Source organism: Prunus dulcis, chromosome 3, assembly GCF_902201215.1.
Source record: "Prunus dulcis chromosome 3, ALMONDv2, whole genome shotgun sequence".
Lineage (NCBI taxonomy): Eukaryota > Viridiplantae > Streptophyta > Magnoliopsida > Rosales > Rosaceae > Prunus > Prunus dulcis.
In genome coordinates, this window is record NC_047652.1 from 20725380 (window position 1) to 20739435 (window position 14056).

A 14056-nucleotide genomic window follows, 5' to 3' on the forward strand; every position below is an offset into this window, starting at 1 on the left:
ATTTCTTTGAGGATTTTTGGAGTATAAAGGTGGATCAGTAGTTGAAAAACCCCATAGCAATAGTTGTACTTTGTAGTGTACATTGTATACATGAACTGCATTTGGTTGGTCGATGTGTGTTCCTGTTATGAAGGGTTGGCTTGTAATTTGCTGATGAGAAGAATAAAAACTACATCAAAATTTAATTTAAGTGATCCTGTCTAAAGGGGTCAACTTAATTTCCCATCACACCTCTATGATTGAGTTTTCTACCCTTATTTCCAACCTTGAAAATTTCTCAGTCAAGGATGCCAGGAAAAAGCAGCAAATTTTAACTAAAAGCATGCCAGGCAATGTGTAACGTGAACATCTAGCTTACACCATGCGTTTCACCAATTTTGGTATAGTGAAGGTAGATGCATGTTTGAATTCTGCTTTACAAAAGAGCGAAGGACAACTGTTTATGGGTGCGTGCGTGTGAGTTTCATAATAGGGTCCATCACAGCTTACAATTCTTCACACATGCATGAGTGTATGAGCTAATATCCCTAACAAAACTCTTTTACTTTAAGTACTCTAAGCATACTAGGTAATGTGTGTACTCTACGTATACAACTAAATTAAGGGAATACATCCTTCAAGAAACTTTCCGATCGACCTCAATTTTGATTAGCACTTTGCCCTTCAAAGCAAAACATGAATGAAAGTGATGATAGAATCCCTTTTTTCCCCTCACTCAACTTACATATCTTATCTACTTCTCAAAATCGTTCCCCATATCTCGCCATTATTTCCATATTACCCTTGTACTTTGTTGAAGAATCAACACAATCCAAGAAGACCACAAGGGCATTTTGAGAATCTAATGTCTCAACTTGGGACACTTGGCCTACAATGGCGGTCAGGGGTTGTGCATGGAAGGGTACTTGATTTAACTACTGCCCTTTTCCTTTTCGTACCAAACAGAAAAGAAACACTCAAATGAAAAAAAAAAGGGTAAAAGAAAAATCCAAATATATTTACAAGAAACAATGATACAAGGACATGAACAAAGATAAAGACTAAAGTAGGGCAGACGAGAAAAACGCGAGCGCACGATAGATGTCATACGTGGGCCCTAGCTAACAAGCGAGCGTGGGTGCTTAGTGCACCACCCCCTATCCCTATTGCTTGGCTTGTCAAACTCGAACAAAACAAGAAAAAAGGCCTGCCCCTCTCTCTCTCTCTCTCTCTCTCTCTCTCTCTCTCTCTCTCTCTCAGATTTGTGTGCCTAAAATTACAGTCCATCGATCTATGTGACTCTCCATATGGGATTTTTGTGTCTAGGACCCTCTAAATTTGGTGGCTTTTTCAGGTTGCTCAACCAATCAAGGGGGTTTGCAAGTTTTTAGGCATTGTCCTTTGATACCCATATAAACCATATGTGCAGCCCACTAAGGCAACCTTTGTCATTGCAAGTTTTGTTTTTGTTAAATGGTGATTGCATGATGAAGTGGCTAGCTAGGGTATAGGGGGTGGAGGGTTTCATCCAACCAGGCCAATTCATCAAATGCGGTGGCTGAATTTGTTTGCCTTTTCAACCCCTTCTCATATGTCTGCATTATAATTGCTAGCTTTGATGCATGGTGGTGGTTTATTTCCTATATATTATTGGAGTCTAGTGGTTGTCGACATAGTATCTAATTCTTGGTTTGCAGGAACTCATGTGTTTCAAACCTTTAATTTTCATTATTAAGACGCATGAACTCGTATGTTTGAAACCTACGCGAGTCTAATATTTTAGAGATATATGTTTTTCTTGTCATAAATGTCATTTTTTTAATTAAAAAAATTCAAGTTTTGTACTTTTTTATAGACCAATGAAAACAATTATTGAATCTCTCACAATAACATCTTCATTTTCATACATTTTTTTCTTTCTTGAAATTTAATTCCTAATCATGCATATTCATCCCAATTGTTGTTAACTATAATATATATATGCTTAGTCAAGTTGGTTAGAGCGTCCCTGCTCCAAATCCCCCTCCCGTAATTTAGATTAAATTGAAATAGAATATCACTTATATAAATAAATAAAATCCTATAATATGTTAATGCCTAAGAAATGAATTGTTAAGAAGGGAGGAGTCAAACATTCTTCCCTTTGCATGAGTTTACTAATCTTTCGAATTCGTACACTTGTCAGATTCTTAACCCAAGAGCATGCATATTATGTACCACCTATCCTCCTCCTTGTTTCTAATGAGATCATCAGATCTCAAGGGATTGGTTAATATAGGATAAACCCATCATGAGCTTATATTAAACGCTCTTAATTATTTCTTCTTTCCAGTTCCACTTTTGTTTAAGCAATTAAACTAATCTCTCTCTCTCTAGACTATTTAGTCCATCAAATAATCTTTGTTTAAGTAATACTTTAACAAGATTTGGCATCTATGGTGCAACGCATGTATGCATTTACTTAATTCTGGGTGGTGTATTTTTTAGTAAGACTGACTCACACGCCTAATAGGTACATGTGCTTACGTACTTGTAATAATAAAGCTGCAGGTTTATTTTAAGCAAATGACGTTTGGTTTCGGATTAATTTAATTTGAGTGCTTAATTACCTCCTCAATATTGTTTGTTTTCTTTGCTGTTGGTTGATTCTGCTACTAATTATATGGTGATTTCGTAGTACAAATGTCTTAGATTATCCAAGCACTCTTCAACCTTTTGGATGGTGCTCAATTGCTAGGCCATAAAAAATATAACACCAAATGCTGGTCTATTTTTTCATTTTTTTTATAATGGTTTTGGTGGCTGGTCTGATTTTGATTTAAATTTTATATAATTAGTGGTGCTTAAACATTGTGTTTTGTTTTTGGATGAATTGCTTTTAAGCCCTGCCTAACTCAATTGGATGGTGAACCTAAGGTGATATTGGAAATGAGGGGAAAGTTTTTTGTTTTTTTAGAAAGTTAAGAAAAAGTAACTCCACCTTCCTGTGAATCATAAAAAAGAAAAATTTATGCACACATGTTACACTGTTATTGGCAAGAATGTAAGAGCTCCTACTTATCTGGTAAGGAGGGAAGTATTTTCCTAAAAGTAAAAGGTGAATTAAAGCATTTGGTATTTTAAAATTAAACAAGTTAGCCTTTGGGTTTTTATTATTTTTATTATTTTTTATTTTTTGGGGTCTGAAAAGTTGGGTTATGAGTTTGTGTTGAGTTTCTTGTAATGCTTGTCCTTATAGCTAGACTTGGCTTTATGCCTACAAGATTCTCAAGTTCTAAATCTTTTCCTTAATAAATTAAAGCCCATCTGGATAATTTTTAGAGCCTTTAAACCTCTAGCCAAAAATTCAAGGAACTTTCCTGTTTTCTTACCCTCCTCAAACATTATGTGTATAATCTTTTGCCATTGTCTCGCCAAATTGTTCATAATCCATTGTTCCTTGACCAATATTTCTTATCAATTTACAAATACCAACACACAATATGATGGCCATATCTAACAGAAAAGAGAGGAAGAGATTGGTTTTTGGTTGTATTCTTTGAAAAAGCCAAAACTGCTTGCATAGGCATTCATAATTAAGCCATTGGATAGGGTTGCAATTTGTTGTAGGCTAATCAATACATCATCCTTGTTTTGCCTATAAATTCATGATCAACCAGATATGTTAGCACACAAATTGTAAATAAAAAGGGTAGTTGCTGGTATAGGTTCTGAAACAACAGCATATATATAATGCATGTTTGGTGGGCTAATTGGTTGGGCCAGCAACTGGTAACTAAAAATGACCAAGAAGGCAAATCATAATGGAAAGTGAAAACCATAATAAAATCATGAACAAAGAGGCAGGCAAAAATATTGCTAGCTGCAATATTATCCTCTTACGACTTCATTTTCAAAGCCAAAATGATTGAAGTAATAATTCCAAAGTCCCCACTCCTTCGAAATAAAAATAAAAAAATCTTCTCTGAATGAGAAGGTGACCTTTAATTTGAAGAATTTTGATCCAATGGCACTCCCAAAGGCCACACAAATTGTAAAGTTTTTCTAGAGGGATTGAGTGCTCTTTTTGTCTCTGCGGGCACTACAAGAGCCACACAAGGTTATCCCCATTACTGAAAATGACTGGTTTGTTTTGTTGAGCTTCTCTTTTTGTTATGTGTTTTGATAATGATGTAACCCCAATTCATGCATAGTTCAAACAGATAGGTTTGGAAGTGGGGTGAATTAATTTATTACCATCTGGTTTAAAGGATCCATTACCTCATTTGGAGAAGCAATCAAATCCAAATTGACAGATTAACTGCTGCTATAATCTTTGAAACTATATATATTCAAAAGGAGATTTTGAGATTATACTTGAACTCAATAAACAAAACAATACAAGAATAGAGATCTTGATGTCACAAGTGAATGAAATAAACTGTTACTTTAATTCATTATTTAGAGTTAAAGTAATAGTAGTTCACGATGTCACAAGTGACTTGGGGTGACTTGGGTGTTGAAAAGTGCATGCCATTTGCTATTAGGCAAATATATATTGATGGACAAGGACGTTAAATTTATTTTTGGATTTTTTGGGGCTGAAATATGTGATTACTATACCCTAGGTAGGGGCTAATTAGTTTATGCCAAGTTCCTAAAAGACCAAAGCATATGGTTGAATTGTTCTAGGCGAGTGTAGCAATGTGTGGTAGGGAACCTTTAATTCTGGATATGGTTTATCTCCTGTGCTCTTTTGGTGGCTAGGATTACGTAATAGACTATAGATTTAAGGCATGATGAATTAGAAATAAAGGAAGAAAATGGATTACTTAGGAAGGAAACTTATCATATGTAACTCCAACAAAATGATATCCACATCTTTTAACCATACCTTTATTTTCTCCTTCAACATACCTTAATGGCATGTTTACTAATTCATAATCGAATTATGTGGAATTGAATTGAGGATGAATTGAATTGAGGAGAATTAGATTTTGGATTCCTATTGAAGTTGTTTACTAAATCATATGGATTGAGGAGAGTTAGATTTCAAATTCCTATTAAAGTTGTTTACTATAAACCATATGGAATTGGGGTAAGAGTGGTGATAATTACTAAAATGTCATCTTTTTTAGGTTAAAGTAGATGACAAATTTTAAAATTGTGTGAAGATATAATGAATAAAAAAGATGGATTCCTAATAGTTTAGTTCCTAGGAATTAGAATACAATCTCCCACCAAAAAATTGAATTCCTCCAAAATCAGGAATTCACGCACTTACTTTTCTTCCTTAATGTGAAGTAAACATAGAAATCTTTTATAATTGAAATTCAATTTCTAATTCTAATTCCTAATTAGTAAATATACCATAAAATAAATCTAATCCAATTCAATGCTAGTCACCAAACCAGCCTAATAATACGTATGAACATCGGAGGGGACCTAGAGGATAAGAAGGCCCCAACAAGAAAACATATCGATGCGAAAATATTGTGGAATTCTCAACCAAAAGTCTTCTATAATGTGGACTTTTCAAATATATGCATTTGGCGAAAGAAAAACCCCCAATCTTAGCTTTTACTTTATTTTATTTTATCATATAGCAAGTTTCATTAAACAAACCCCAAAAGTAAAACCAATACGTCAATTACATTTACATTGACCATGTCTTGTTGAACAAGTTCCAACTCGTTGTGGCACTCTTCTCACGGGGAAGTGTGTAGGAACTGGGGTTGGCCACGGAGGGTGCAAAATCAATGGTAACAAGGGAGCATCACTTCGTTCCCAAGTTTCTTTTGCTATCTCTGACCACGTTTTTGTACGGATGTTGCACATGACAAATATATGTGTACTTCGATAGAAATACAAAATATCCTTATTATTTGGGTCCAAAACACACAGCTTAATCCGGTCCATGTATAATTTATCTCTTGGATCCATGGGAACCCTGTGTTTCAAAATCAAACAGTTGCTGCCTCCATTGAGCATCTGATCATCAGCTGGTTCTGGTAATTTGAAATCCCAAACTAACAGAGAACCTGTCCTCAATTCGAAGTTGAACATCCGCAGACAGCCTTGGCACACACCTAGGCACTCAATTTCCGACACATCTCCATCTAGGCCCTCAATTGCCGGCTGCTCATCAAATTCAATGAAACATTTCTTATCAATTGTTTCGTGATTATTATTCTTCGTGTCGAACGGATCGAACCCAATAAGAAAGGCAAGACCACCTTTGTTTCTATGACGGCCCAACCAAAACAACATTCCCTTGTACGCAAAGCCAGTACTGGGATTGACTCTATGGAATGCAAATTTTTTGGGGAATGAAACATACGACACTCTCCATTCACCAGTCTCGGAAGAGAAGATCTCCACGTAGTATTTGAAGGTATGGTCCTGACAATGTGAAAATTCAGGAATTCTTACAACCCTATGTCTATATATATACTCGGCAGCATTACGCTGCTGGGTTGCTTCTTTTCTATGAAACTCAGCTTCTTCCCCATAGTAGCTATAGTAGGGAGGATCACAGATGAACCCTAGTGCCACTACTCTTTTGTGGCATTGAGGCGAGGGAGGATGAGCCACCCATTTCTGGGTGTAGAGATTGCAAATGCAGTAATCGCGTTGATAATACTTGCATGCACAACACAAAACTAAGTCATTATACGTCTCTAATACAACTGCTTTTAGATCTTCGTGGCCAAAGACTGGTAGTTTATCCTCGGATGGTCTGTCAATAACCAAATCAGTTAACTTGGAGGACAAGGTAGGGAGGAAACTCCTCAAAGACTGGAGTGATCTCTCCGCCACTGGATCAGTAAACTTGGACCGCTCCTTCAACCCCATCTTAATGTTGTAGTTTATCAGGGTACGTACGATTGGCATATACTTCTCACTTTAAAGTGGCGAATAAAGAGAGAATCGGAGATGATAGCGCACCAGCGCTTGGACACACACTTGCATCGAAAAGCAAATTTATTATGAGGAAGGCGACATAAAATATCAACCAACACAAGGTCTGGGAGATCATCAATATTGATATTCTTCAGCTTTGGTGATGATGATGATCTTTTCGATCTTTTAAAGCGAGGAATATCGTCACCGTCCGGTATTTCTCCAAAAGAGATAGTGCTTCGGTCACTAACTTTCCACCATATGGCCATGGCGGCGGATTTGGATACTGAGAGCTAACTGATCGATATTTAGGGTTTGTATTTAGATTGGTTCACCCCAAACAGCTGGCAGTAGAATAAATAAGTCTACTAATTAAGAAAGAACCCTAATACAAGTAAAACAGAAAATAAATCAGACTGAAGCAGGAAACCAACCCTTTTTTTTTTTTTTTTTTTTTTTGGTATCCAACGTTTTGCAATTTGAAAGATCTCGTTAATATCAATAACAATAAGTACGCAACCTGTAAAAAATGAGGAAATTCAATATGCAGCCGCAACCAAAAAATATATATATTTATATTCCAAAATTGAACAAAAAAAAGTTAAGAAATTGTGAGTGTCAAGGACCATGTGTCCTAATTGAACAATAACCAAGGATCCTTTAGTTACCCCCACATTAGTCACCAAATGTCACCAAATAATGGTAACTGTTGCCAGTTTTTTTTGTAGTGATTGCTTGTTCATTTTACTTAGTAGTGTTTATCAAGAGAGATTGAAACTTGTAAAATTATCAGGGGTTTTTTTTGTTCTGTGTTTGTGGGATTAGGATTTGGTATGATTGGCCATGTCGTTTGGTGTTCTTTTAATTTTAACTTTCTCATTCTTGTGCAGAGTTAGTTAGTCCCTTGTAAATTCTTCAAAAAGTCAGTGAGTGAGTGAGTGAGTGAGTGAGTGATTGGTGGTATCATATTGGGTTTCCAATTTTGTTGTTGCCCTGCCTTTCTTGATAGATAAATAATGAAACCACGAGTAATTTTTGTATGTTGTGGGTATACTACGTGGCTGGTGTACCATCCAATATATATGGAACATGTTGAAATATTTTATTTTTATGTCCTATGTGTATTGGACAATATTTCCACGTGTCTCTGAAACCACATGATGAGTCCTTATGAATATTCTTGATGATATCATATATGGGTATCCATTCGTTTTTGTTTAGCAACAGTTTGAAAAAGGAATACTTCTTTTGTTCTGGTTGCAGATTTTCAGGCTGTAAATAAATAATACGCACTTTGTTTCCAGTTGAATAAAGTTGTTCTTGTTGGGCAGTGCTTTGAGGAGAGATCCTTGTGGGATTTATTCAATTCAAAAGGTTGCATGGCTTTGAGGTCACATCCTCATACCATTACCACCATCAAATTAGTCATAAAAATTGAAGCCTAAAAAAGTTACTTCCCTTCCCTTCCCTTCGCCCATATAAAGTCGATTGGAATAGGAAGCAAGAGATTTCAGGCGTTTTGGAATTTGTTTGTGAGCCTTTATTTTTCTCACCAAACACTGCGGATCCAATTCAATGTAACGACATTCGTAATGTTGTTCAATTCTTGTTGCTGTTGACCATTATGAATGGATCCAACCCAATAAGAAAGTTGTGTGTCATGTTGCACCAACCGAGTTCAGCATTCCATTGTGTAAGCAAAGCGAACATCCCTGGAAGCAATTAATTGGAAGCCTCTTGTTGATGTCTTTTTCTGCCAGGGGTGTAGAATGTGCAACACCAATGACCCGAGTGTGTCTGTACGCTGACACCACTAATTTCGACAGTGAATGAACCTCTTAATGATCCAATTGAAAGTTGAATTGGGCTTGAAAGAGAGCAACGGGGCCCGATCCATGTTGGTGGGTGAAAATCGGGCTCCTTCTCTGGGTTCTAAGTTGTTGGATTGCTTAAGCGTGCCACTATTGAGATCGAAAGACCCAATAGGAATGTGTGTATTTGCATGATTATGTGTTGGGTATGCGTTGATCCCGACTTCTAATCGAACTATTGTGCTCCAAGAGGGTACTAGCTTGGATTAGTTCTTTTTTATGCCTCAATTAAGAAAACTTCAATATTCTTTCACCTGTGCGTTTACAGTATGATAGGCATAGGGCGTACCTAATCAAACAGAAGAACCATATTTTGGTTAGAGAATACCTTGATTGGGCTTAATGACCTTGATCGGGCGGTGTATATTTTGATGAGACAAGAAGAAAACCCTTGATCGGGCAAGACGAAAGCCCAGATTAGGCTAAGTATTGTTTATCGGGCAAGACGAAAGCCCAGCTGAGCTAGTCTTCGAACTGTCGTTGCATTATTGTTTGCATGCACAACTTGACTTGCTTTTGGGTATCCTGATCCTATAATATAAAAACATATCACATCCTTTTCTTTCCTCTTTTGATCTTAGCCGTCTGATTTTGTTAAAATAAATTCAATGGCTGACAATATAATTGCTTTTTCACTTAAAACAAAAAAAATATATATTGAAAATGACATATCATACCGTCATACCGTCTGAGTTTAATGCAAAGCCAAGAAAATGAGTTTAAACTCACAAATAATAACAGAAGTCCTCACAACAATTTGCCTTTGCCAGCAGCAGCAGCAGCTCCACCTCCACGTCGTTCATAGAAGAACATTACATGTACAGAATAACATTTAAAATTCACCAACTTTGGATCTCCTATTTTGATATTCCCCCAAGACTTGCATGTAAAAAATTGAGCATGCTGTTACTCCAAGTAATTTATTTGCATTCAATATTATTGGTTTCAAATACAAATACATTTTTTTGGGTAATTCAAAAATGTTGTCCATTATCTCCCATTTGGATCATTAATCTCAGAAAAGATCGTCTCAGATATACATTGGATGGATTCATCTGTTGCGCAACCTGGCTTAGAACTTCTAAGTTCGGCATCGGCACTATCATTGACGAAGGCAACCTCATTGTTCCTTTCAATGCAGTTGCGGTGGAGCTGCAATGCAAGCTCAAGCGCCCTCACAACATCATTCATTGACGGCCGTTCAATCCCACTATCATTCATGCAACTCATTGCAATCTCAACAAACTGATTCAGGCACTGAATTTCAATCTTACCCCTTATGCTTGGATCAATAATTTGATCAAGTTCCCCGTCGCGATGACAGCTCCGGACCCACTCAGCCAAGTTCATTTGCCTTAGCTCCACCGTATGCATCACAGCCGGCCTTGCACACAGTACCTCACACAGTACTACGCCAAACGAAAACACGTCCGACTTCTCAGTTAGCCGTTGACGTCGGTAGTATTCCGGGTCCAAATATCCAAAACTACCTTTCACCATTGTACTAATGTGAGTCTTGGAGGTGTTGGTAGTGCCCATTTTTGACAGTCCAAAGTCCGATACTTTGGCCACCCATTTCTCATCTAATAAAATGTTTGTGCTCTTCACGTCACGGTGGATGATGGTGCCCTTGGCACCGGTATGAAGGTAGCTCAACCCTCGTGCCGCGCCAATACAAATTTGAAGCCGTTGCTCCCAAGAAAGAGGCGGGTTATCCTTGTGGTAGAGATGGTCGGCGAGGGTCCCACGTGCCATGTAATCGTACACCAAGATCATCTCATTGTCGTCTGTACAATATCCAATGAGAGACACTAAATGGCGGTGGCGGAGCTGGGAGAGCAACTCGATTTCCGTCTTGAACTCATGGGCTCCCTGTGATGACTCGGGTTTCAGCCGTTTGATAGCTACAGGGGTTGCCCCACCGTCGTCGATATAGCCTTTGTACACGTTCCCAAACCCGCCAACTCCAATTATGAAACTATCATTGAAGTTTTGGGTGGCGGCTTTGATCTCAGCCAGTGGAAAGTAACGACATAAATAAGGAGGTAAAGATGACCCGCGAGTCTCTGTTGACTTGGTTGGCCCGTGGATGGAGACAAAGGACTTGGCTTTCAGTCGTCGCCTGAAAATCAGGAATCCAAACAGGACAGAGAGCACAAGTAGGCCGGAAGCTACACCGGCAGCAATGGCAAGTATACGATTGGACTTGTTGTTGTGTTTTACTGAACTTGACGGCGTCAAATCGGTGGGTCCAGCAAGATTGCCATTTGAGTCACTTAACTTGAAGATTTCGAGCCCATTCAAGATTCCAGCATTTGGATTTGCTTGTAATGCGAGAGAGAGGTTGACTTTGCTCGGGGTTCCACCCGCGGTGGTAGACATGGATACCAAATAGTCTCTGTACACTGGTGTCTCCTTTCCACCACTCCAGTCAATTACGTCGGCTCTTTGTTCTGCGGTCAGATTGTCTATTTGGATTGTAAAAATTCGGTCTCTAACCTTGGTGATTTCAGGTTGAAACTCACAAAAATGAAGCCTAACCAGGTATGAAAACTCGGAATATACAGGAAATTGCCAGATGAGATTAAAGCTCTTGTTTATGTTGGCGTCCTCACCCATTGACCGACCGGTTTGGTAAACTTCTTTTGGCGCAGTGTACTTTGCAATTATGTTAAATTTGAGTTCTATACTACTATTTTGTCTCAAACTTAAATTTGAAGTGTCCAAGTAACTTTCCTCCTCATCATGACTATCCCATTTGCGGTACATGCCAGTATCTTTCTTGGGAAGGAGTAAGGCTCCCCCGACATTCAATCGGTAGAGCATCTCTAGAACAGTCGTGTTTTCAATGCGGACGTTGATTTGTTTGCCAACAAAATCAGCCCCATCGCTGTACGGTGGAGTGTAGTAAAGATTCCTAGGCATGGATGCAATTTCAATGCCGTTGATAAAGGCATGCGCATCTGGGCTTGCCCGGCTTGGAGTGAATGTGATGTTCAAACTCTTTTCTCCCTCCTCAATGCTTACACAGAATTCTCTGTATATCGTCTCCATCCCAGAAGCATCGGCAGTGAGAGAAGTGTTGAAGTTGTGGAGAAGGGTAAAGCCACCAGCTTTGACGGAGAAGACTGCATTGGAGCGGTGGAAGTCGACACCATATGAAACAGGGTAGAAATACAGACGAATGAACTTTTGGCCAGTGGTGAGGTTAAATGTGTATGTAAATTCAGAGCGAGACAGCCGCGATCTGTTGTACGGCACAGCTCTGCTGGCAAGGGAGGGCGACGGAGGTGCGTCTCTTACGAGGGATGTGTAACTTGCAGCTTGGTGTACTTCAACGGGTGAAAACTCTGAATTTATGTCTCCAGTCCAATTTCGGCCGTCATCCTGATTGACCAGCTGGCCGGAATAGCCGCATTGAACGGTGATAGCATCGACCGGAATGTATGGAGGTGGCTCGGGGTTTGGTCCGGCAAGATTTCCATTTGTATCACTGAGTTTGAAGAGTTCAAGGCCGTTCAAGAGTACATCATTGTATTTAGTCATCCAATCTCTTGGGTTTGCTTGCAATGCAAGAAAGAGCTTAACTTTCTTCTGATCAGGGCTTGCAGGCATGAACACGACGTAATCCCTGTAGATTGGTATCCCATTTCCACCACTCCACAGGATTATGTCGGCTTGTGGCTCAGCAAGTTGGTTCTCCACATAGATTAGAAACGATCGGTCCCCGGTGTCCATAATTTCAGGCTCAAACTCACAGAAATGTAGCCTTAGCAGGTAAAGAAACTTGGGATCTACGGGAAATTCCCAGGTCAGGCTGTAGCGCTTGTTTCGGGTGTGGTTGCTGCCCATGGACCGGCCAGTTTGGTAAACTGCGTCTGGAGCAGAGTACTCTGGTATTTTCACAAAGTTGGGTTTAATGCTAACGTTTTGTGGAAGAACAGTCCACCTGGAACTCAAATCATCCAAGTACTTTTCCTCGTCTACTACACTGTCCCAATGGCGGTACATCCCAGTGTCTTGGTCGAAAGAGAGTGCACTTCCACCGACGTTTATTCGGTACACCATCTCCATCGCCGTGATGTTTTCGATGAGATAATTGACTTCGTTGCCTACATAATCAACTCCATGGCTTTCGAATGCAGTGTAGTAAAGATTGGTGGGCATGGACACAATCTCAATCCCATTAATAAAGGCATAAGCATCTGGGATTGCTCTACTCGGAGTGAACGTGATGGTCAAACTCTGTCCTTCATCAATGTTCAAACAGAACTCTCTGATTAGCGTCTCAGTGTCACCAGCATCAGCAGTTACAGAAGCATTGAAATCATGGAGAAGGGTAAAGCCACCTGTTTGGACAGAGAAAAGGGCTTTGGACCGGTCGAAGCCGGGGTCATATGAAACTGGGTAGAAGTAGAAGCGAATAAACTTCTGTCCGGTGGAGAGGGGAACTGTGTAACTAAATTCGGAAAGAGAAAGCCTAGCTGTGGTGTAGGGCACTTGGCTAGCAGAGGAGGAGGGAGGAGCTTTTCTGACTTCGGAGGAGGTGTTGGTGTTAGCTTGGTGTAATTCAGAGGGGGAAAATTTTGAATTGATATCTCCAGCCCAATCTCGCTTGTCATATATGTTGGTTAAGGTTTCGGAAGAGCCACAGTTGATAGTGATGTCTTCAACCGGAGTGTAGATAGGTGCAGAGAGTAGGGTGGCAATTTGCAGAAACAGGGGAAGGAGGTAAAGAGGCAGAGGAGGGAGAAGGAGTTTATTCATGTTATTGTTTTGGAAAGGTGTTTGCTGCTAGTTGGGTTCTTGATAATAGCAAGAAAAGAGAAAGATCGTATACTAATTGGGTTCTTCATACATATAAATAAAATTAATCTAATGTGAATAATAATTATTTTTGGATTATCATGACAATGAGTGGAAAAGCAACAAAAATATTGCTATGGCAGATACTATTCATACGAATAGTGAATGTCATTGCCTCTCATTGTCTTTTTCCATACCAAATGAGTGAAATTACTCTAAAGAAGACGGTCCATGTGTGTTTGGATTCTTACGCCAGTCTTGAATCTGAAAAAGCTTTTTGTGTAAAGTGACTCTCACCTCTCTGTCCATGACGACCGCAGGTCATCCACATCCACATGACCAACATCCCCTGGAGTAGTTGACCGGGGTGGTAGACTAACTATACAGAATTTGTACAGAGATTAACTAGAGATGTGAAGGGAAAATAAACTAGGACCACAAACTCTACAATCGATTAATATAAAATTGACGGGGCAGAGGAATATCTTGGTGAGATATTATCGTGGAACTTGGTTGTG

The 14056-nt window shown here is 39.1% G+C and overlaps 1 protein-coding gene across 1 annotated transcript; it reads right to left on the minus strand.

The window, feature by feature from the left end:
- Nucleotides 1-9722: 9722 nt before the first annotated feature.
- On the minus strand, nucleotides 9723-13499 carry LOC117621969 (receptor-like protein kinase FERONIA). Its single transcript, XM_034352492.1, has 2 exons — nucleotides 12796-13499; nucleotides 9723-12687 (listed from the first exon to the last, which is right to left on the minus strand). Exons 1-2 carry the CDS (start codon nucleotides 13497-13499, stop codon nucleotides 9723-9725), a joined length of 3669 nt encoding a protein of 1222 aa, XP_034208383.1.
- Nucleotides 13500-14056: the final 557 nt, after the last annotated feature.